At 36.5% G+C, this 26,307-nt stretch overlaps 1 protein-coding gene across 6 annotated transcripts in view; it reads right to left on the reverse strand.

Annotated features, from left to right (window-relative positions):
- The window catches only part of TBC1D4 (TBC1 domain family member 4), a 199,377-nt gene that overhangs the window by 15,972 nt on the left and 157,098 nt on the right, over positions 1-26,307 (reverse strand). For 3 of the 6 annotated variants that reach the window (XM_036893803.2, XM_036893801.2, XM_036893805.2), the window contains 5 exons: positions 23,479-23,502; positions 18,015-18,175; positions 15,791-16,000; positions 12,396-12,554; positions 743-901 (listed from right to left, as the gene is read on the reverse strand). In XM_036893803.2, coding sequence (XP_036749698.2) covers positions 743-901; positions 12,396-12,554; positions 15,791-16,000; positions 18,015-18,175; positions 23,479-23,502 — 713 coding nt within the window. Of the gene's footprint in view, positions 1-742; positions 902-12,395; positions 12,555-15,790; positions 16,001-17,926; positions 18,176-23,478; positions 23,503-26,307 lie in introns of those variants that run through there. The other 3 variants (XM_036893804.2, XM_036893802.2, XM_036893806.2) reach the window with 2 other exon arrangements.

Below are 26,307 nucleotides of genomic sequence, written 5' to 3' on the forward strand. Positions count from 1 at the left end.
ATTTAATCCAGTAAATTAGATATTTTTAAATAATAAAATATATATTATAACATGTTCATTTAGAGAAAAACTAGAGACAATATAATTTTCTAAATCACAGCATTTTTACTTTCCGTAATTTATTTGAAATTCAGTATTTAAAAAGATAGCTTTATGATGCTGTTACTCGAAATTCTCCCCCAGGTCGCAAGTACCCATAATAACATCAGGACAGCTAATTTTTCTCTCATTCTATAGGGATGTATTCATGATTGCCACAACACAACCACTTACTGTATTCCTTTGTAAAATGATATCCAAAAGCTTGTTTTCCATGGTATGTCTGGGAATTCTTTGTAGACCTTTGTTAAAAAATTTTGATGCCCCTTTAACCTACTCTAACCTAGTTCAAAACTAGTGTTGACTGAGATAGTTGTCTATCTCAAACAAAAGTCAGTCATTCAAAATACAGGAACTGAGAGTACCTGATAACATGACATTATAATCATTCAAATTTAAGGTAACTCCCTTTTCAGAGGGCAAGCCTGGGGATGACAACTTCACTTTCTACTCAAACATTTATGGTATCTTCAACAGATATGACGCCAACTTGCCCTCAGAAAGGACGAATCAGCAGCCTTGCATCAGCAGATCCTTGTCATCAGTGCCAAACAGAAACAAACAAGTGAACAAAAGCCCAAAAGACTCCACAAAGGCCTCTATTGCTTACTTTTGTAAACAAGCATTAATATGGTGAACATACCTAAATCCACCAGAATTGCATGCTGCTGAGCCGTGAGCTGCTTTAAAAGTTCTTTATAGGATGTGTCAGGAGGCTGTTGTTTATTAGGCAGTCTGTGTCTTAGACGATACTGTAAAGCAAGGAACTGCCAAATTTCTCCTCGTCGACTTTTGGGAACACCTGCAATCAAAGATGAGGAAGCAAGGTCTTGAACTTTGGAATGAAACTGCCAAGCCACAGCTGATGGACTATGTAATGCTTGAAAATAGGCAGTTGTACTGTTCCATGTGGTACCCTTGGATCACACACTATGATGCCTACTTGGACAAGTTTGATCCTGCAGCTGCTGATATTTGCAAAAGAAAACCCTCAAATAACAATGATAATAACGGCAATACTAATAGCACCACCAGCCAACACAGACTGAGCACCTAACACAACATTACTGAGGATGCTTTGCTACATGTGCTCAGAAGACAACCCAGTGAGAACGGTACTTATCCCCACTTTACAGATGGCAAACCTGGCAGGAAAAGGCTCAATAACTTGCTAAAATTCACAGTTAGTAAGTGGCAGTTTATAATTACAACTCTGGCAGTCTTTTTTCAGAGGCCAAATTTTGAAAACCTGAAATGTATTACAACCTATTTTCAACTTTTATTTGGTCTGAAGCTAGTAAAAAATATAAATCTTCATATTTGTCATCTAAATCTTCATATTTGTCATCAACAAGTAACTTTGTAAAAGAGAAATAAATAGTATCTTTATATGGTTACAAAAGAATGCAGTAAAAAAATGGTAAATACGGGAGGGGCAGAAGATGGCGGCGTGAGTAGAGCAGCGGAAATCTCCTCCCAAAACAACATATATCTATGAAAATATAACAAAGACAACCCTTCCTAGAATAAAGACCAGAGGACACAGGACAATATCCAGACCACATCCGCACCTGAGAGAACCCAGCGCCTCGCGAAGGGGGTAAGATACAAGCCCCGGCCCCGCGGGAGCCGAGCGCCCCTCCCCCCAGCTCCCGGCGGGAGAAGAGCAGGCAGAGCGGGAGGGAGACGGAGCCCAGGACTGCCGAACACCCAGCCCCAGCCACCCAGGCCAGAGTGCAGGGCCCTGGAGACTAGAAAAACAGGGCAGCAAGAACAGTGAGCAGGCACTGGAGGCTGGGCGACAGAGGGCATAAGAAAAGCGCGCAACCATTTTTTTTTGCTTTTTTGCTGTTTTGTTTTGGCGAGCGCTTTTTGGAAGTCTTAAAGGGATAGGGACCCCAATACTAGGGAAACAGGGCAGAAAGACCGGTGAGCAGAGGCCTGAGGCTGGCACCGCAGAATAAAGAAAAACGAACGACCTCCTTTTTTTTTTTTTTTTTTTTTTATTAAAAACTTTTTTTTTTTTTTAATTAAAAAAATTTTTTTTTCTTTTTTTTTTGGTGGGCGTTGTTTTGTTTTGGCGGGTGCTTTTTGGAAGTCTTAAAGGGGCAGGGCGGGTCACTTAATCCAGAGGTAGGGAATCCGGGATCTCTGGGCACCCTAACCCCTGGGCTGCAGGGAGCAGGGAGGCCCCTTACGGAGATAAATAGCCTCCCAGCCGCTCCTGCTCCAACGCGACTCCACCATTTTGGAGTAGCTGCCCGAGCCAGGCCACGCCCACAGCAACAGCGGAGATTAACTCCATAGCAGCCGGGCAGGAAGCAGAAACCCTGTCTGCGCGCAGATGCGCAGCACAAGCCACTAGAGGCCGCTGTTCTCCCAGGAGAGGAGGGCCACAAACCAACAAGAAAGGAAGTCCTTCCAGCCGTCACTCGTCCCAGTTCTGCAGACTATTCCTATCACCATGAAAAGGCAAAGCTACAGGCAGACAAAGATCACAGAGACAACACCAGAGAAGGAGACAGACCTAACCAGTCTCCCTGAAAAAGAATTCAAAATAAGAATCATAAACATGCTGACAGAGATGCAGAGAAATACGCAAGAGAAATGGGATGAAGTCCGGAAGGAGATCACAGATGCCAGAAAGGAGATCGCAGAAATGAAACAAACTCTGGAAGGGTTTATAAGCAGAATGGATAGAATGCAAGAGGCCATTGATGGAATTGAAATCAGAGAACAGGAACGCATAGAAGCTGACATAGAGAGAGATAAAAAGATCTCCAGGAATGAAACAATATTAAGAGAACTGTGTGACAAATCCAAAAGGAACAATATCCGTATTATAGGGGTACCAGAAGAAGAAGAGAGAGGAAAAGAGATGGAAAGTATCTTAGAAGAAATAATTGCTGAAAACTTCCCCACACTGGGGGAGGAAGTAATCGAACAGACCACGGAAATACACAGAACCCCCAACAGAAAGGATCCAAGAAGGGCAACACCAAGACACATAATAATTAAAATGGCAAAGATCAAGTACAAGGAAAGAGTTTTAAAGGCAGCTAGAGAGAAAAAGGTCACCTATAAAGGGAAACCCATCAGGCTAACGTCAGATTTCTCAACAGAAACCCTACAGGCCAGAAGAGAATGGCATGATATATTTAATACAATGAAACAGAAGGGCCTTGAACCAAGGATACTGTATCCAGCACGACTATCATTCAAATATGACGGTGGGATTAAACAATTCCCAGACAAACAAAAGCTGAGGGAATTTGCTTTCCACAAACCACCTCTACAGAACATCTTACAGGGACTGCTCTAGATGGCAGCACTCCTAGAAAGAGCACAGCACAAAACACCCAACATATGAAGAATCGAGGAGGAGGAACAAGAACGGAGAGAAGAAAAGAATCTCCAGATAGTGTATATAACAGCTCAATAAGCGAGCTAAGTTAGGCAGTAAGATACTAAAGAGGCTAACCTTGAACCTTTGGTAACCACGAATTTAAAGCCTGCAATGGCAATAAGTACATATCTTTCAATAGTCACCCTAAATGTTAATGGGTTGAATGCACCAATCAAAAGACACAGAGTAACAGAATGGATAAAAAAGCAAGACCCATCTATATGCTGCTTACAAGAAACTCACCTCAAACCCAAAGACATGTACAGACTAAAAGTCAAGGGATGGAAAAACATATTTCAAGCAAACAACAGTGAGAAGAAAGCAGGGGTTGCAGTACTAATATCAGACAAAATAGACTTCAAAACAAAGAAAGTAACAAGAGATAAAGAAGGACACTACATAATGATAAAGGGCTCAGTCAAACAAGAGGATATAACCATTCTAAATATATATGCACCCAACACAGGAGCACCAGCATATGTGAAACAAATACTAACAGAACTAAAGGGGGATATAGACTGCAATGCATTCATTCTAGGAGACTTCAACACACCACTCACCCCAAAGGATAGATCCACTGGGCAGAAAATAAGTAAGGACACGGAAGCACTGAACAACACAGTAGAGCAGATGGACCTAATAGACATCTATAGAACTCTACATCCAAAAGCAGCGGGATATACATTCTTCTCAAGTGCACATGGAACATTCTCCAGAATAGACCACATACTAGGCCACAAAAAGAGCCTCAGAAAATTCCAAAAGATTGAAATCCTACCAACCAACTTTTCAGACCACAAAGGCATAAAACTAGAAATAAACTGTACAAAGAAAGCAAAGAGGCTCACAAACACATGGAGGCTTAACAACACGCTCCTAAATAATCAATGGATCAATGACCAAATCAAAATGGAGATCCAGCAATATATGGAAACAAATGACAACAACAACACTAAGCCCCAACTTCTGTGGGACACAGCAAAAGCAGTCTTAAGAGGAAAGTAAATAGCAATCCAAGCATATTTAAAAAAGGAAGAGCAATCCCAAAATGAATGGTCTAATGTCATAATTATCGAAATTGGAAAAAGAAGAACAGATGAGGCCTAAGGTCAGCAGAAGGAGGGACATAATAAAGATCAGAGAAGAAATAAATAAAATTGAGAAGAATAAAACAATAGCAAAAATCAATGAAACCAAGAGCTGGTTCTTCGAGAAAATAAACAAAATAGATAAGCCTCTAGCCAGACTTATTAAGAAGAAAAGAGAGTCAACACAAATCAACAGTATCAGAAACGAGAAAGGAAAAATCACGACGGACCCCACGGAAATGCAAAGAATTATTGGAGAATACTATGAAAACCTATATGCTAACAAGCTGGGAAACCTAGGAGAAATGGACAACTTCCTAGAAAAATATAACCTTCCAAGATTGACCCAGGAAGAAACAGAAAATCTAAACAGACCAATTACCAGCAACGAAATTGAAGCGGTAATCAAAAAACTACCCAAGAACAAAACCCCCGGGCCAGATGGATTTACCTCGGAATTTTATCAGACATACAGGGAAGACATAATACCCATTCTCCTTAAAGTTTTCCAAAAAATAGAGGAGGAGGGGATACTCCCAAACTCATTCTATGAAGCTAACATCACCCTAATACCAAAACCAGGCAAAGACCCCACCAAAAAAGAAAACTACAGACCAATATCCCTGATGAACGTAGATGCAAAAATATTCAACAAAATATTAGCAAACCGAATTAAAAATACATCAAAAGGATCATACACCATGACCAAGTGGGATTCATCCCAGGGATGCAAGGATGGTACAACATTCGAAAGTCCATCAACATCATCCACCACATCAACAAAAAGAAAGACAAAAACCACATGATCATCTCCATAGATGCTGAAAAAGCATTTGACAAAGTTCAACATGCATTCATTTTAAAAACTCTCAGCAAAATAGGAATAGAGGGCAAGTACCTCAACATAATAAAGGCCATCTATGATAAACCCACAGCCAACATTATACTGAACAGCGAGAAGCTGAAAGCATTTCCTCTGAGTTCGGGAACTAGACACGGATGCCCACTCTGTCCACTGTTATTTAACATAGTACTGGAGGTCCTAGCCACGGCAATCAGACAAAACAAAGAAATACAAGGAATCCAGATGGGTAAAGAAGAAGTTAAACTGTCACTATTTGCAGATGACATGATACTGTACATAAAAAACCCTAAAGACTCCACCCCAAAACTACTAGAACTGATATCGGAATACAGCAAAGTTGCAGGATACAAAATCAACACACAGAAATCTGTGGCTTTCCTATATACTAACAATGAACCAACAGAAAGAGAAATCAGGAAAACAACTCCATTCACAATTGCATCAAAAAAAATAAAATACCTAGGAATAAACCTAACCAAAGAAGTGAAAGACTTATACTCTGAAAACTACAAGTCACTCTTAAGAGAAATTAAAGGGGACACTAACAGATGGAAACTCATCCCATGCTCGTGGCTAGAAAGAATTAATATCGTCAAAATGGCCATCCTGCCCAAAGCAATATACAGATTTGATGCAATCCCTATGAAACTACCAGCAACATTCTTCAATGAACTGGAACAAATAATTCAAAAATTCATATGGAAACACCAAAGACCCCGAATAGCCAAAGCAATCCTGAGAAAGAAGAATAAAGTAGGGGGGATCTCACTCCCCAACTTCAAGCTCTACTATAAAGCCATAGTAATCAAGACAATTTGGTACTGGCACAAGAGCAGAGCCACAGACCAATGGAACAGACTAGAGAATCCAGACATTAACCCAGACATATATGGTCAATTAATATTTGATAAAGGAGCCATGGACATACAATGGCGAAATGACAGTCTCTTCAACAGGTGGTGCTGGCAAAACTGGACAGCTACATGTAGGAGAATGAAACTGGACCATTGTCTAACCCCATATACAAAAGTAAACTCAAAATGGATCAAAGACCTGAATGTAAGCCATGAAACCATTAAACTCTTGGAAGAAAACATAGGCGAAAACCTCTTAGACATAAACATGAGTGACCTCTTCTTGAACATATCTCCCCGGGCAAGGAAAACAACAGCAAAAATGAGTAAGTGGGACTATATTAAGCTGAAAAGCTTCTGTACAGCAAAAGACACCATCAATAGAACAAGAAGGATCCCTACAGTATGGGAGTATATATTTGAAAATGACACATCCAATAAAGGCTTGACGTCCAGAATATATAAGGAGCTCACACGCCTCAACAAACAAAAAACAAATAACCCAATTAAAAAATGGGCAGAGGAACTGAACAGACAGTTCTCCAAAAAAGAAATACAGATGGCCAACAGACACATGAAAAGATGCTCCACATCGCTAATTATCAGAGAAATGCAAATTAAAACTACAATGAGGTATCACCTCACACCAGTAAGGATGGCTGCCATCCAAAAGACAAACAACAACAAATGTTGGCAAGGCTGTGGAGAAAGGGGAACCCTCCTACACTGCTGGTGGGAATGTAAACTAGTTCAACCATTGTGGAAAGCAGTATGGAGGTATATAAAAATGCTCAAAACAGGCTTACCATTTGACCCAGGAATTGCACTCCTAGGAATTTACCCTAAGAACGCAGCAATCAAGTTTGAGAACGACAGATGCACCCCTATGTTTATTGCAGCACTATTTACAATAGCCAAGAATTGGAAGCAACCTAAATGTCCATCAATAGATGAATGGATAAAGAAGATGTGGTACATATACACAATGGAATACTACTCAGCCATAAGAAAAGGGCAAATCCAATCATTTGCAGCAACATGGATGGAGCTGGAGGGTATTATGCTCAGTGAAACAAGCCAAGCGGAGAAAGAGAAATACCAAATGATTTCACTTATCTGTGGAATATAAGAACAAAGGAAAAACTGAAGGAACAAAACAGCAGCAGAATCACAGAACTCAAGAATGGACTAACAGGTACCAAAGGGAAAGGGACTGGGGAGGATGGGTGGGTAGGGAGGGATAAGGGGGGGAGAAGTAGGGGGGTATTAAGATTAACATACATGGGGGGGTAGGAGAAAAGGGAGGGCTGTACAACACAGAGAAGGCAAGTAGTGATTCTACAACATTTTGCTATGCTGATGGACAGTGACTGTAAAGGGGTTTATAGGGGAGACCTGGTATAGGGGAGAGCCTAGTAAACATAATATTCGTCATGTAAGTGTAGATTAGTGATACCAAAAACAAAGCAAAAAAAAAAAAAAGGGCAGTTCCTGTGTGGTAACCTCCAACGAGTTCTACACAAGGGTATAAAGGGCATATAAAAGTGTAGGCAAAGGGTCTGTTTGTGTTTATACAGAGGATCAAAGCCTAATTGGGCTACCCCGAAAATGAACTAAGATACGATATGAAAAAGAACTTCCAACATCTGCACTCTCTGGAAGACTCATGCCAGAAGATGATCATCAAAAAACCCCAACAAAGATCCACGCACTGCTACAGCAGTAGATGCACTCATCCCACCAGTTCCTGGACTTGCCATGGGAATGAGGAAGGAGATATCTAAGCTGGCCTGTGCATACAGTAAAACAACAAATTTGACTGGATTTATACTGTTGGAACTCAACCAAGAATTTGGAGAAGTGCAAATTGTAGCGCTCCAAACTCTTACAACTACAGACTATTTACTGTTAAAAGAACATATGGCATGTGAACAGTCCCCAGGAATGGGTTGTTTTAATTTGTCTGATTTCTCTCAGACTGTTCAAGTTCAGTTGGACAATATCCACCATATCATAGATAAGTTTTCACAAATGCCTAAGGTGCGTAACTGGTTTTCTTGGTTTCACTGGAGATGGCTGGTAATTACAGATATGCTTTGGTTATGTAACTATACTCCTATTATGTTAATGTGTGTGCGCAATTTAAGTAGTAGCTTAAAACCTATATATGCTGAAGTTACTCTACAAGAAGATATGTCAAAGAAATAATCAATCTTCCCATGTTTTCTTCCGTCTGCTACTTCTATAGCTTTTCTTCTTCCTTCCTAATTACAACCCTTAAATAGAATTCGTGCCTCATATCAAATTTACCGAGTATCATAACTCCTCCAAGTGGTAAAGATACCTCAAGACAAATGCTGGGCATAGAAGCCACAGGGCATAAATATGCAAAGAAGTAAAAAGCTAATCTTTTCAAACAATAAGGCTTCCCTCTCACTTACCAACTTCACATTTCCCTGTATGGCCCCGGAAGATGACTGGTTAGCCAGAGACGGGTAAGATTCCTCAAGGGAGGAACAACCTAAGACAGGCACAGTCACAGGGGGGCCATCAGGTGAGAAATTGGGGATCAACAGAGGTGAGGCTTAGAACCTCACCCCCCCTGTTCTGAGAGAAATCTTCTGCATACGTGGATGTTTTATTGCCCTTGTCTAGCTTGGATTAACACATAGTCTACAGGCACACACCTGATCATCTACATTTGCTCTCTTACAACACTAAACTGTTTTCTACCTTTATCTTTCATCTACCTACCACTTCAGCATTTTATTAAAAATAATAATAATAAAGAGAGAAATGTGGTATCCACATATAAATCAAGTATAAAAACCAAATGAGTATTCATATTTGAACTGACTGTTTAGAGTTCATAATGCATGAGCAAAACCGAAAGTTTCTGTGATGACTGCCCTTGTACTGTTCACTATGTAACTTATTCATTATGTAAGAATTTGTTCTCCATGTAAGAACTTGTTTGTTATGCCTCAGAAGATTGGAGACTGACGAAAATTAGGCTTGGGGTGGATTAATGATTGTGCATTGAGCATTGACTCCCCTATACAGAATTTTATTGTCGTTAACAACCATTTGATCAATAAATATGAGAGATGCCCTCACACAAAAAAAAAAAAAAAAAGGACAGACTTCCAATGGTAAAATAAATAAGTAACCGGGATGTAATGTATAGCATAAGGAATATAGTCAAGATATTGTAACAGCTTGGTAGGGTGATAGCTGGAACCTAGAATTATGTATATAAATGTTCTACCACTGTGTTGTACACTTGAAACTAATGTAATGTAATACTGTGCGTCAACTACCCTTCAATAAAAAATAATTATTTAATAAAAAAAAAAATGGTAAATACAATATGAAGGTGTAACTGGAGTGTTACAGAACACCTTTCAGCCTTCAAGAAGAAAATAGCTAGCATATATAATAAAACATTAACTTATTAGGCTGGAAAATCAAAATGGATCTCAAGTAACTGAAAGTATGCTAAAGCTACACTTTTTATGCCAAAGGATATCAACCGAACACTGGGAGGGACAGAATTCGATTCTGCACAGTGCAAGGAATCTTATTTCACCGTGTGTTTTTAGTTCAGATAGACTGGATCTGGGCTAGGTCCCTGGGCTCCACTGGTTAGAGGAAGGTTTAATGGCACTAATTTTTGCAGATGGCAATGCCACAGGTTGCATAAGCTAATGGTATTGTTGTCCAAAGGGTATAGCTGAGGCTCATACATGACTTAAAAGGCCCCCACAATATACCTCCAGATGATCTTTTTCAGTCCCATTACCTCTCATTCCCCACCCACTGTATACTAAGTACAAGAAGCTTATGGCTATTTTCACACCTCCAGTTCCTTATTCCTCATGTTGCCTTACGAAACACCAAGCTCCTCACTTTGATTACCCAGTGTACTTCTATTCGTCTTTTTTGGATGAACTGAATGCCATGCTTCTGCTGAAGCTCTCCCTAACTTCTCCAGGAGGAATCATTGCCTTTTCACATACAATTGCACTCATACTTGGACATTACCATACTGGATTAGTGAGCTCCGTACTGTATGTTTGTCTGCTTTCCTCACTTGATGGTGAGCTCCTTGAGAATAGTAGCCATACTTTCATTCCTACATGGTGAAATCTAAGAATATACCTTAGCTACTTAACATTTGTTGAGTTAATGAATAATCTCTTGTAAAGTACCATTTTTAGAGGGTAACTTTTATTGTGCCATTAAATGAATCACTGATAAAATGAGTAGGCTGTTTTATTATCCATCTAATAACAATTCAACAAAAAGGTAATTCACTTCAGTTTACTATTTTTTGAGCACCTAATATGTAGCAAAATATACAGACCATGGCACTGAGGACACCTCATTATTGAGTAAGAAATGAATAAATCCATTCTCAGGAATATTAGTTTCCTTCATTCATTCATCCCTCCATTCATTCAGGAAATAACTTGTACAAGATGCTGTCTTGGTACAGCAGTGTTGGTATGAGTGGAACTGCATGTGAAAAGGCAATGACTGCTCCTGATGTGCGGGTGCGCAGTGGTGGGGTGAGAAAAACACTGAACAAATACACACAGAAATGCAGAATTACAAATCATAAGCACAACTAAAAGGAAGGAATCATGAGAAAGCATCATAAAAGTGAAAGTAGTTTATGCTGGTGGAAGAGAGGGAAAGGCCTCCTATTCCTGAGAAAATGGTATTTGACCTTAGAGCTGAAGGGTAACAGGATTCTCCAGGCCGAAGGTGTGGGCAGCAGTCACTTCAGGAAGAAGAATATGGGAACACCCTGTGAGGGGCAAAGGAAAGGGGGGACAAAAGGAAGAGTGAGGAGAGGATGAGATGCAAAGAAGGGGAGACAGGAAAAAACGGGAGCAGGTAGAGAGGTAGGAAGGAGAGTAGGAGGGCTGGGGCATTCCATGCAAGACATAGCCTGAGATATATGGGGGTCTGGAGCACACGATACAAAGTAGGGAGCAGCAGAAAGTGAGATCAGAGAGATGAAGGAGGTATGGATTATTCAGGGCCTTGGGCACAGTGCTCTGGAGTTTAAGCGGTATCCTGTAAGAAACAGGAAGATGAGCGTACCTAAAACATCTTTATAAAGTCAAACCAAAGAAGGGCGTGATCTACGTCTCACACACATGCTATTTGTCTTCCAAATAATGCAGTGAAAATTTCTAGGATTTCTGTCATCTTCAGGGGAAAAAACCCAATGTATCAGGCTTGTAATTATAGCACCTTACAAAATTAATCTTTATTTAAATGTAACTAGGAAACAGTTTCATGCATTATCACAGCTTTTAAAACAAGATCCATTATCAGATTTCTTTGGGTAGTTTTGGATTTTTATTTTATACCAAATTCATGCAGGCCATGGAGATTCTCATTTTAATATATTTAATCTGGGTCACTTAAAATATTCATGTATGTTAAATTTTAAATTTAATTAAACTTTAATTTAGTTTTACATTTAGGATGTTTAAATGTCTTTTTATTTTTATTTTTGGCAGAGGAGCAATGTAGTTGAATGGCTAAATAAAAGCAATTTTTCCAAAATAAATAAAGGAATAAGTAGATGGAAGGAAAACTGATTTATTAATTGATTAATAAAAGTAAAAATCTGTGTGTGTGTGTGTGACACACATATAAATGAATATACATTACATATACATATAAATATATGTAATGTAAATAAACACTTCAGACCAAGTGTTCCAAATGATGGAAATGAGTCAAGTGTTTAAGTCTGAATTATTTTTATGGCTGTGATAAAAGCTCTGTACAAATGCGTAAGCTCCTTCCTTGGTAAACAACACAGAGCTGAGAACAGGAGGTTGAAGGAGGCAGGAAAAATCTGTAGGGAAGGTGTCACCTCTGGACAGTGCCTCCATTAGTACTGCTTTCTAACCAATTAAGTCACTTGACAACTGGTAAAAGCAAAGTATTTTCCATTTTTTTAAAAGGCAATGCACAGGGACAATATGCCTGAGCTGCATGAATCAAACAATCACTGAAGCTCTTCTAAAACCAAAGATTACTGAGATGTTCCGGAATACCTTCTTTAAGGGAAGAATGAATATCTTCCATGTCACATCTGATTTTAGCTCTGCAGTTTAACAGCTTCTTATCCCAGGTTATTAAGACTTCCTTCTGACACACACCAACTTCTTCATAGTCCAATTTAACTTTTCTGGACTGGAGTTCATCTCTGCTTGCTAAGAAAAAATATATATATATATATATGTAAGACTAATTTTTTGTTAAAGCACAGTATTTTTAACACTGTATTGCATTTGTAAAACCATACCAAGTGACTTTTAGGACTCAATTACTAACATTTTTTCAAAAAGAAAACTTTTTTAAAAATTGAGGCTACATGAAGGGGTCTCAAACTTCAAGTCATTTCATGTTAGAAAATATCAGGACTAACATCCTAAGGAGGTTTTGCTCTGTATCTTGCAGATGGTAACTGTGAAGCAAAAAAACAAACCATGTGTTGCTATGCTATACACTTCCATTTTTTCACAAATGTGATAGATTTCCTCAGAAGTGACAGCTTGCATCATTTTTAAACACCATTAAAGATGAATATTTTCTGTAAGATATATCTTTAAGAAAACAATGTCTCATGCTAACCTTGATTGAAGAAATGTTTAACCACAATAACCTGATACATTTTCCTAACTATTTCCAGAGTTATCAACCCTGTCCTTAACACCACCAAGTTATGGGTCCCTGTGTTCATTTTTAATAATCTTAAAGCAGACTATTCATTTTACTGAAGCTAACACTGCTTCCATTTTTTAAATAGTACATAATTCTCTCATTTGACAGTCTAAAAGATAAGCCCAGGACTCATTAAAAGAAACTCCTATAAAGCCAAAACTATCTTCACTTGGTCTTTATTTTGAATAAGTGATTCCAAGAGGGAAAAGGACAAAAAACCATGTAAGTATATTTATTTTTTTCTCTTTCATTAGGATCACACTGACCAGGATTTCAGAGTAAGCTACATTCACTCAAGCTTACAGTGTTCTCCCCCTTACCTTCTGCAACACAAATCTTTGTCATGCATCCCAAGTCCTCGACAGCACAAAAACAACAGCAGAATGAGTATTACACTTTATTTAATGCTGGAAACCATTTCAGAAGAATTTAAGGATCTCATAATAGACTGCTCTTCAAGCACGGCAGTAAAAGTTTCTACTTAAAAAAGTTCAGACAAAATAAAAAGGTAAACCACACTAGAAAAATATTCCTCCTGCATACCACTAGGTGGCTTTCCAACACAGTTCAGTTCCGCTTCTGGGTATTTGCTTTGTATTTGTCTATGAAAATCAAATAATTTTTCAAAAGGAGTGGGCTCATTAAAGCGAAAAATAAATATAATCCCACATGTAACTTTACTAATGATTTTTCACAATGTACAGAGCACAGTATTTCCTCAGATTTTGTTTTCTCCAACCTTCTCTAAATCATTGTTCACTTAAAATAATAAGCACCTGCTATGTGAAGCTACAGGCCCTGAGGATAAAATGCTAAGTAAAAGCTGTTAATATCTGCCCTCAACTGGTTAACTAGGTGAAAATTTTTAAAAATCAAGAAATGATTGTCTATTTATCTATTTGCTAGAATTGTAATGCACTAAATTATTTTTTGTTTTTATTACTTAAGTAGAGAAATAGAGAACTGCTAAAGGTTTCTGATCATATATTCTAAATTTCACTTCTTTCTTATCCTGTCGATTTATATATTATAACTGACCTCAGAATGCACACAGAGTCATCTGTATTAAAACATTTTCTTATATTAACACACATGGTTAAGAAACACTGTGGCATAATGGGGAATGGCCATTTCCCATTTTCTTAGGAAAAGTCCAAGAGCCATAAGTAAACCTGAATTTTAGTACTCTGCCAGTACATGTCACTGTTCGGTCTTAGATTAATTCTTTATCTGCCCAAGCCAGTCACTAACTCAGCTGTGGACTGAAGAACGGAGCTAATTAATTTCTATGGCCATTTCCAAATCAAATAGTCTTATGATTCTTAAACTACCCTTTGATATTTAATATAAGATTATCCTTGTACATACTCCCAATTGTTAATGAAATATAATTTCATACTTTAAATGTTTCAAAGGAATGATAATCATCCTTTTTCCAACCTCTTTCACTGAGTTAAAGATATAAGCAATTGCTTAAAAATCTGAAGTCAATTCCTTTCAAAATCTATGAAAGTTCAAGTGCACATACTTTTTATCACAACCAAACTTTTAAAAGTAATGTCAACAAGAACTAAATGCATTTTTAATTTTAAAGAAAATAAGATTTATTCCCTAGGGATATTTAAAATCTTATGTACTTTCCATTCTGCTAAGAAAGCAATAAAGAAAATAAACTGTGCCCTTGCAAACTAAATAAATACTGTTCAACTTAAAAATAGAATTGAATAGTAGGTGTAGCAAGAGAAAACTTAAAGACAGATGATGAATACAGAACTGTGAATACCTGTACTAAAAGAGCTTTCTGGAAGACAGAACAACAAAAGCAAGTCAGAAAAAAACATCTAGATTATAGATTTTCCAATCTACTTAAAAGTCAAAGAGCCCAAATAAGCTAAATCTTTCATCTTACCAATGTAAAAAAACAAGGCCCTTTAGGTTAGTTGATTTGCCCTTTACAATGGCATTAACACATTTTTCAGTTTTTACTACTGTCTGCACATCTTCTTATGTGTGGGTCTATCAGTACTGGGGTAAATAACATCATTCCTTCCAAGTCTGGGGAAGCACTTGGTATTCATAAACTTAGCAATAAAGCATTACAAAAAGCACAATAGGTGTTACAAATAATCTAATTATAAATCTAATGATTTGAATATGATATTTTAAATAGAAAATTTGTAAAGCAGTAACAAAAAAATAGGATCTTTGATTTGATAGCAGGTAATTAGCTGAAATGGATACAGTTTGTTTGAGATAGGCATTATGAATACAATTAACCTGAAAGCTGAAAATCATATTCAAAAAGAAGAAACTTTGCTTTTTTCATATTTAAGTATTTTTTTAAGTAATGTGCAATATTAAACTTCCAATCTTATCAAATACATCAACTCTGTATTATCTACATTTTATATTACCAAAATATAATCTGAGTTTATATTTCATTATATATTTATATTAAATATATTTGAAGTATATAATTATATTTATATTAAATATATTTAAACTACCTAAAATATAGTCTGATGCTTTACCTATTAAACAAAAATGCAAATTATCTTCAGCTGATCTCTCCCATGTCATAAGCACATCACAAAATAGAAATAAGCAATTATCATCAGTAGATACTTTGTAAAAGTGTGTATACAGTCCAAGAATGAATGTGTGTGTGATGGGGCGGAGGGTAAATTAGAGTATCATATCATTTAGCTCTGTTTGAATGGCTAACCTTCAAGTTTCTGGTTTTCTTTTTCCATTCGAAGTAACAAGATTTGTTGGTGTATAGCTTTTCTCCACAAACTCCTTAGTTCTTCTGACTTTTTTCTTTCTTCAGCCTTTCCTGGGTCATCGTCACCAGACATGAATATAACCAATGGTTCCTCCTCCACGGTTGGAGCGAGAGGGGACAGTGGAAGCAACTCACTCCTGTCCAGTCCATCTGCAGAGAAGAAAACAGTGAGAGGCATTCCTAAGTAGTCTCCCAGACTACAGAAGTCTCCTCTAAAATCAATGTCCTCTCATCCTATATTGCACCTTTAAAGCTTTTCACAAAGCCACTTTCCCAGGAACTGTTAGTTTCTGGAACTAATGATTTAAGTAAATCCACTAGACTGAATTCCCCTTCGAGATTTCCCTCTCATGAAATAAAAGCATATGCAATTTCACCACTTCTTCTTTTAGCACAAAAAGGCCAGTAAGATGGGTGCTCCGAAGTGAACTGGCCTTTCCCCAGCCCACCACTTCTGCATTTTATCTGTGTGCTTTCTCTTATCGTGCAAAACAAAAAGGTTACGTGAGTAGGTATCAGTGATCTCGTAACATCTACAACCTACCATCAGAAACCACCAAGAAAAGAGCAGCTGAGCAACACTGGGCATATCTCGCCTCAGGGACTGTGCTCACTCCCATCACACTCTTACTCGATTCTTGGAATTCATTCTCTCCCTGTGCTCCAGGCCATCTTCTGCACTGTTGCCAATTAATTTCCTATCAATAAACATGATCGTGTCTCTTAAAATATTTCAATGGTTGTGTCCAAAACTACTGGAAATAGCATGTAGATTCCTTCCACCTCCGGCCTCTTGTAAACTTTTCTACCTCTCGTCTCCATCTCCCATCCTCTCTCCCATCACGCTGAATCTCTCTTGAGTTTCTGACCCACAATTCTCTGCAGTGACTCCAGACTTTGCTAGTCTCTCCTTCTGAAAATGTTTCTCCCAGCAATGAGTTTAAATAATATAGCTAACTTTTTTGGATGTTTTCTCTGACTATCCTAGGCAGAGTTAATTTTATTTCTAGTAATGCCAGTTGCTTTCTTGTTTTTTTTCCTTGATTGATTGACCTGTGCCCTCACCTTTATTATTTATTTTCTTAAACAATAATTCTTTAATTTTTTTTAATTCTATGGCTCCATTTCTAGCTTATTCAGTTGAATACTTAGTATGTTTTGAATTTTGGCTCTCTTGATGTCAGAAATGCCCTCTAAGCAGCACTCGATTCTGACATACAGGGCTTTGATATCACATTGTTTTCCTTCTAGTTTATAATACAGTTTTCAGTTTCCAAAAACATGAAATATTTTAGTGGTTCTCTAATTCTTGATTCCTTTCTTTCTTTCCTACTTTTTTAATTTTTCACTGTGACTGTAGAATATGCCCCAGAGTATGAATGGTGATAATTGTAGTTTATTAAAAAGTCTCTGTGGCCAAGTTTGTAACTAATTTTTACGTATGTTCCATGTGTGCTAAAAATGAATGCACTTTCTCTATGGTACAAGATTGTGTGTCAATATTAGATCAAACCTGTTTGAGTTTCTTGAATATTTTCTACATTTAATTTCTAAGTTTCTATCTATATTTAATTATCTAAATTTAACTTTCTGAGAGAAATACGTTAAAATCTACAATGAGAGTTCTAATTTATTTTTTTTCTCCCAGACATTCTAAGTATTATTTTACATAGAGCCTTGGATGTCAAGGCTGTGTAATTATGTATGTTCTCATCTTTGTTATGCATTTTTGTTTATTGCTACATTTTGCCCCTTTTTTTAAATTGCTAATGGGTCTAATATTTTTTTGGTTTATATTTGCCTAGTGTTTTTGTATCCATTCTTTATTGTTCAACATTACTATGTCACTTTGTTTTATGTGTGACTCTTGCAAAAAATACGTTCCTTTTCTAATAATAAAAAGATCTGTGACTTGTTTCCTAGCATTCTCATAGCTTTCAGTTTTGGAAGCTCACTCACTCCTTCATTCATTCAATAGGCATTTACTGAATGTCTCAGATGGTCTAATGATAACTGAGGCATTAACCACTGTTCATAATCAGATATAGAAAGCAGTTATTTCTCTGCTATAATCACTTAAATATCTTTGTACACAAAGCAGTGCATTCCACTCCCCAGCACGTTTACTAGTAAGTAGCGCTTCTCTGGCACGTGCCCCACAGACCCTGTTGCTGCATTGCCGAAGGTGATCTGTTCATGGGAGAAGCGACTCTGAGGAAAATGCGCTGCCGCCAGGAGATTCGGCGAGGAGTGACAGGGGTTCCGCCGGCATTTAGGGACTCATTGCTGCAAGTAGACGAGGTCCTTTTTCTCCCCTCTCCATCGCTGCAGAGAGCAAATACATAGAGAACGTGTTAAGGAGAGCTGCATAGCGTGGGTCTTCACAATGACATGGTAGCACAAGCCATTCACAAGTTCCACCACGGGAAGCACAAGCCCCAGGTAACATGGAGTGATGTGTCAGTAGGCACGCTGGCCACCCAGGCCACCACATCCTGGGAAAAATGCAATCCAGGCCACGCCCTGCCATTAAACTCACCTGTTTCTACTCATTCCATAGTAGCCAACCATTTCAAGTCTCAAGCTGAGAAACAGAAGGACGTACACAGGAGAGCAAGGGTTGCTTAGGTAATGAACTCAGGCGTTGCTAAAAAACTAAAATTAATAGTATATTCTAAACAATTTTGTAACTGTTCCATAAAAGGCTCACAAAGAGTTTTTCTTATAGTTCTTATAGATGAGGCTGATACTGATCACTTCTCATTGCCTGTGACTATTAAGATCTGTCTCTGAACTGTTAGCTACTGATAGCTAAATCCTAATAGAAAGTAACCTGAATAAAAAGGTAGGATGGTCAGCTTGGGATTAATTTTAGGTGATATTCTATGAAAACACTGTGGCCAAGTAAGATTGCACAGGTTAAATTTTAAGTGTTAAACATACTTGATTCTATCAGGACCTCATAGAGACTATGATATGCTGGCACACACCGACTCTCTAAGAGGGAATTAGTGTACAGAAATTCCCTAACTTATTTAAATTATTTGATCCAAGAATCACCTTCGCCAGCTTGAGGGGAGGAGGACTGGGGGTGTCTCCTCTTTCTACATTAGTCTATTCTGTGAAACAAACACATGGAAATACTGGTCTGCTCTAAGAATTTCATTTTCTAGGAAAGACAACTCTGAGCTATGCTAGACCTCTTTGCAACAAAAGACTCAAACCTACTTTTGAGACCAACTAGGTTAGCTGCTGGAACACCATGCAGTAATTATTGCTGTTAGTGGTGGGAATATTTTACCATTTTTAAGTTTCAAAGTTTCTGTGCTTTCCTGAAAGGATGATGAAGATGCCAGTATTTATAGGTGGTGATACCAACAAGTGAAGGTACAGGACTTGTGATGGATTCAAGAAGTGTCAATACTTAAGTCAGAAATGAAACTCAGCTAGAAAAGCCACCACCCTACACAGGTCCTCAATGGCACTCAGTAAAGCTGAGACAGCCAGCAGTCAGGAGAGCACTTCCCTACCTGCCTGCCATGTTTTTCCTTACTTTATATGCTCACGGGTATCAGGAAATTCAGTTATTTCTAATCTTGATCTATCTTCCTGAAAATATTACTTCTGGATTAGGTAAATTAAGTTTAAGAAAAAGACACACCTTCGAGCTCCTACACAGACAGCACGTGTCATGATGTATTATGATATTTTGGAAAGTACCTGATACACTCTATTCAAAACAGGCAAACCCTCTTTGTTTTATATCCTGGATAAGATAATAAACCCTTATATGCATCCACAGTTAAAAACTCCGTGCAATACTGAATAAGTATGTTAATCATTTTATTTATTTGTGTAAAGTATATTTATTTATACTTCCACTTTGGAAAGCATTAATTCAAGTATTTCCCTTTTGGAAGCTGTGATTAAAACATTCTTAAAGGAATAGTCATATCCTGGTAAACACTCTTTCAGTATCCTGTATCTTCAGTTTAGTAACACTGTCTCACTGGCCTATTTGCTGAATGCCTCGTTAATGGGTATATTTCTAACTCCTACTGTAGTAACTGACAAGTAATAGTAAGCACTCAACAAATATCAATTGGGTAAATTAAGGTGTAAAACCATGTGAAACATTAACTCACAAGGTCAAAATGGACCCCCCCAAAAATAATAATGGCTAGGATAATATGTCAGGAATAAACAAAAGATTACTTCTTTAAAACCCTCTGTTCGTAGTCATAACTTTTAAGTCTTTTTGGCAGAAAGTTTTAATAGCTCCATTTCCCAAAAGTATAAACTGAGCTGTTGATAGTTATTGATAATGACAATAGTGTTAGCACACAACATAAGGAATCTTTTCTCCACAAGTGTTCCCATCTGATGTAAAAGCCTGCAACTTATAATTTAAGCCTAAAAAGCCAAATGAAATATATAAATACTATTTCAATGGCTCACAGGACATATGCTCAATAAATATTAGTTTCTCTTGATTTCATAGCAGCTCTAACAAACAAAACTAGACTAAACCAAACCAAAGGATCAGAAACATCTACATTTTAATGTCAGAATTAAAACGTTTTCTAAAAAAAAATCAACTTCCAATTCACTGTTAATGACATATCAAGTGCTTAGATAATACTAAAAATAAAACTGAGAACTACCTATATCAGTTTCATTATTGCTTATAAAAAATGTGCTTTTTCGGGAACACGGGCGCATAAAGTTCAAGAAACCAAACCACGTGAAACACTAAATTCTGTACATCAAGATTCTTCTATCCCACCTTGGGAACCACACTGAGATGAGGAAGGAAGGTGTTTTCTGTTTCTTGTTGTTGGTATACCTCTGGGGTTGTTCTTTACAACAGTTTTCACTTTAACTTATCCTAGAGTTAAACTTAGCAGGTAGGCAAGCATAACACCAATTTTTTTGAGTGAAATAAAAACCAAAATAACATGTGGTATTTCCTACGGTAATAATCAGGATCGTGAAGAAAAAAAAAAAGCACACGCTCTGTGCCAGGCATTGTTCTAAGCACTTTTATCTAGACATTTATGTAGACATTTTTTCTAGACATTTATGTAAATGTCTTGCTTTTCTTTGCTTTTGAAATAATCTCATTTCAAAATATAAATACTTTTTATTTTTAAATAGAAGGGTCAAATCAAAAACACTGATATGGTGGAATATACATATATTGGTAATTTAATTATATTCACATTTTTAAATGATGAAGCAAATTAGAACCATTCCCTTATTTTTTCATATAGCCTTTTTTCTCCTCCTTTTACATTTGGGAATATAAACATATGCATTATAAAATTGCTTCCCAAGAGATATATTCAGAAGAATTTTGTGCTACCATTACTTCTGTTGAGAATTCATGAAATTAAAAATGAATAACTAGGAAAGAAATACAATGTGGATAATTCCTACCTATTTTTATATTGGTATATTCTACCTATATTTCCGATTGCCAGTCACCAATTAATCAAGCACCAGTCTGTGAACACAAACGAAGGCTTTCTAAGGGGAGGGAATAGGCTATATTATGTCTATCACTATGGAGGCTGGCAGGCATTTCCAAGTACTTTTGGACACAGCATCAATCAAAAGCTATGGATATGATATGAACCTCCCTCACAAAGCTTTAAGATAACTTTTAATATATTCTTGGCCTTCACCACCTCAACTACTAACATTATACTCTCATGTTAACACAGCTTTTCATGCATACTTGCCTACTTCAATAACAATTAATTCACTGGATAGTGGACAGATAAAGGTGTTTTAGTGACCACTTGCAGGGACTCAACAATAAGAAGGATGCAGTCATGTTTTATTTCCCATCAGGGTAACACAGACACATTGTTTACACAAGGTAAATTCTTGAGCCAGAACTAGTTTTGCAAAGGTGGTGTTCTGAGCAGCAAACTGCCTCCCACTATCTATCCAACTCCCTAGCATCCCTCTAAAACTACTGGCACCATAAAGTCCAAATAAATGGCTATACACAGATTAAATCTCCATCTAAATCACAGTGTATTCAACTCAAGATAGACACAAAACTTTATTGTGATAGCAACTTCTTTAGAGAAATCTGAAAAAGCTTTCTCTTTGCAAATGCTTCAAGAAAGGCTGTATGGAACAACTTAATGATGAAACTTCAGTTTTTTTCCATAGGATCCATAGTGCAATTTAACTCATAATCACATCATGTGTACTAATAGTTAACTTAAGTCCTGGCTTTCAACTGGGTACTCATCTATCATCCTATGAAAAATCTTTACTAATTAAATAAAATTGAGATTGGACTACTCTAGTGGAAATCAATATATTGCATCAGAGCTATGAGTCAAAAGAGATAGATTAATCAGTGGAACAATGTATAAAACAAAAAAAAAGAATAAGAACAAAGAATTTCCTAAACTCTACAATGAATGAAATTTTTTTTTAATTAGGTGAATTCTTTACATTAGAATTTAAAATATCTCTGGGTAGCTCTTTTGCTTACTCACATCCTTCTACCCTAAGATTAAAATAACAAGGAAGATATTGAACATCCCTAGGATTCAATCTAACCATATGTAAAGTAAGGAAATTACAGGCCAAATGATTTTTAAGGTAGTAAATGGACATAATTCTCTGCCTCTAATAGTACATGAAATAAAACTAACATTTCCATTAGGCTTTTAAAAGTAGATAAGAAGTATTATTTAAATGGTCTTATACTCAACCCTAAAAAAGTATAGGTCATTTCTAAGTCTCAAAAAAGACACTTTTTGTCTTATCAATGTGGCCAAAATAATTTTCTTTTTTCTCCTTTAACATCTCTTTCTAGTCCAATCTTTAATACTGTGTTTTCATCCGAGCTGGAAAACAATCTAAATGTTAGTGGTCCCAGATAGGAAGACGGACATGTCTGCTTTCCATTGGATTTGTGATATAAGCAAAGTGGTAACTAGAACAAAGCAAAGAATCATTATCTTCAGTTAAGGTACAGTGACTCTGGATGGTTTCCACAAAAAGCACATGGGCCGAGGGGAGAGATGTCATCACCGATGTGGTCAGACTTACATAAGGGAGTTAGTGTCTTCCCGTGTCCAGACCAACCTCAGCAATGTCTCAAAGTAACCAAAGTGTCAGGAATTAAAATGAACAAAAATAGAGTGATAATCCTCTTCATGTAAAAACTGTATTCTATTTTATAAGTATGTTTGTATGTTTCTCTTAGGATGTTCATTTCTGCATCATCTTGGGATCTGAAATAAACTCTTTACATATACATAGGTACCTCCAAATGAGCAAACTCATATCTATTAACTCAGAATTAAAATTAGGCTTTGATTGAAGGCCACAACCCAGTTTTATGGAAATGTCAACATGGAATTGAGTAGAAACAGGATGTCTGATAGCAATCAACATTTTGCATGATCATTTGTGATCTGTGATTATACCAGGCATCACATTTTCCCTCCTATATAGTCACAGCACCAGAATGATGGCATGCATTCAGAAGACAGCCAAAGACAAAAAAAACAAAAACTGCTTTTTAAACTAATGGTGATATTCAGTTGGAAGAATTTAGGAGTTTTTTAAGTGAAAGTATTTAGACCACTAATCACCTTGATTCTGAAGCAGTGTCCTGTCTAATACAACAGGAAAACAAATAACATTAGCACGAGAGAGATAAATATATGTCCCAAACAAGGATTTAGAATAAAAAGGCAGTCTCTTAAGTCATCAATAAAGCCTGGATATGGTTATTAAAATAACGAACCATAATGAGTGACTTATACTACTTTTACCCATGAATTAACAAGAGAACTACATAGAACTAAATTGTACTGTAATTACTTCATCAGTAAAAATCTTATTTTCTCATTGAGAAGTTTTTAAGTAAGTAGAAGTAATGACTATCATTTTACTTTTAACCAATGAACTTCAATATAAATAAACTTTTAAATTATAGGCTTAAAAGCCACGAACTATAAGGAGTGACAAAGATGTCTGTTGATAGAATATATTGTATCTGATATGTTTATTATATAAATATGTATATAAGCATACAGAATTATAGTTTAGCTACTAAACAATGAAATAACATTAAATTTTAAAAATTAGTATGAAATAAGGCAAAACAAAACACATGCTTAGTCCCTTTATCATTTCAATGCTGTGCAAATAAGCCTAGTAATCAATAAATCATGGTATTAAAAATATCTTGGCTCTTTTCTCAGCCTACTTAAAAACAGTAAAGTGACATGTTTTTAATACTTCAGAATAGTGGTTCCATAGCAGACTGCCTAATCTGAATTATAAATTAATATGCCTATCGGCAAAGCTATTCTATACCTTAACTATGCATATTTACTTAGTTATCCATTCTACAAAAGTGAAAAAAAATTATGATTCAAGTGAAATGAAAATCATAATTCATAGCATGAATAACTTCCTCCACTCAATAAGCTGAGTAGTTACAACAGACATTGTGGAAATTGTGTGTGCATGATGTTCTCTCTGAAAATTGTTATAATGAGAAATGCAGAATTCAGAAATCACAGGATTAAAACCATGCTCTTAAAAATTCTCACTCTTAGGAAATAAACACTAAAGATTCAGTGTAAAGGAACAAGATGTAAGCAACCTATTCACAAATGGCTTAGAATAAAGAAATATATGTGCATATATGTATGCATGTATATATATATGTAAATGGACAGAGAGAATGATAAAGTAAATGTGGCAAATGTTCAAAATTGATGAAATCTGGATAAAGGATTAACAGGAGCTCACCATTATACTTTCGTAGCTTTTCTGTAAATCTGAAATTATTTCAAAATATGAATTTAAGAAATACCCTCTCCAAGATTATAACTAGCAAATTTATGTCTAAGTGACTTAATAGTCGAAATAAACCTATTAAAACTGAATTCTGTCCAACAATTTCACTAGTCTGTAGATAGTCACTAATGATGTACAGGTACATATAATAATATCTAGGACAGTACTCTTTTAAGAGCCAAACACTAGAAACAACCCATATGCCATCAGAAAAAGGAATGGATAAATCGTGATATATTAAATGGAATACTACACAGCAATAAAAACTAATGAACTGAAGAGCACATAAAAATGGGAATGAATCTTACAAATTAGCATTCAGTGAAAGAAGCCAAACATAAGAATTTGTGCTGTATCATTCCATTTGTATAAAGCTCAAACACTAAGCAAAACAAACTTAAATATAAACTTCAATATAACATGGCAATAGAGGTCAGGATGAGGGTGCAGTAATTGTGTGGGAAAATGAGAGAATCACAGGCATACTGATAGCATTCCATTTACTGACTTGGTGGTGGTAACATGGGAGTGTTCACTCTGTGACAAGCTGTATGCTTATTGTTGGTGTACTTATCAATGAAAATAAATTTTAAGTGTCTTTTTGCCTATTGATTCTATGCTGTGAATTTACCAAATAAAGTGTACAGAGAGCACAGAAAAATATACAAAAAGTGCTCTGATTTTTTTAAATTTCTCAGAGCTAAGAAACCATTACAAAGTACAGAAAAATAGGATGATTTTCAATGATCCTACAAATTTAAAAGTTGCTCCACATGTTAAAATATAGCACTTCAAATAAGAGAGCTTTAAAAAAATGACATTTTTCAATGCAAAATTAACACACATTTGCCCTCTGTCTTCAACATCCTTCCATTAGACTGAAGTACAGAGGGCTGAGGGAAGCTATGAACAAGAATAATACATATGCCTAAGCAGGAACTACTGAAGGTGAATATGAAATAGCTTCCATTTCTTTAAATACTATAAATAATTTCTTTTTAAAAAGCTGCTTTTTCACCCTACATCCTTTTCACAGCTAACCTCTGACCACCTTAATGGCCATTCCTCATTGTCACTTTCAGGCATGGTTCTCCTTCTAGAAGAAAACCGGAATTTTCCAGATGCTCACTTTAACTAATTTAACAGTAAGAAACAGCAAATAAATTTTGTTGAAAGTGTTATATTCTTATTAATAGGTAAAGCAAACTGATATGTTTTTATGTGTGCATTCTTGGTTCTCTAAATTCATTGCATATTCCATACATATTTTACTATTTTTGTGGCTAACTTCCTTTAATTCTTTTCCTATAAGGTTGTTCCTGAAAAACCTTTATAATCAGTTCTTATCAGCTCTCTTCACTAGAAATTCAATGTTTGATCATTACATTGCACAAATTCTGATGTAAGTTCACATTCAAAATTTTATTAATCCAATATTATCTTGCTTGGAGTGAAAAATAATTGGCACACATGAAGAAAAGATACTCAGAGATAACTCAAGGATTATATTTTAACTAGGTTACCTAGTATGTTAACTTAGGTATTTCCTAAGCCTAAAAGGGAGGAGCCCCAAAGTAAGATTTTAGTGGCACATGGGCTGGCTGATAACA

This window comes from Manis pentadactyla, chromosome 17, assembly GCF_030020395.1.
Source record: "Manis pentadactyla isolate mManPen7 chromosome 17, mManPen7.hap1, whole genome shotgun sequence".
In the NCBI taxonomy this organism is placed as follows: Eukaryota; Metazoa; Chordata; class Mammalia; order Pholidota; family Manidae; genus Manis; species Manis pentadactyla.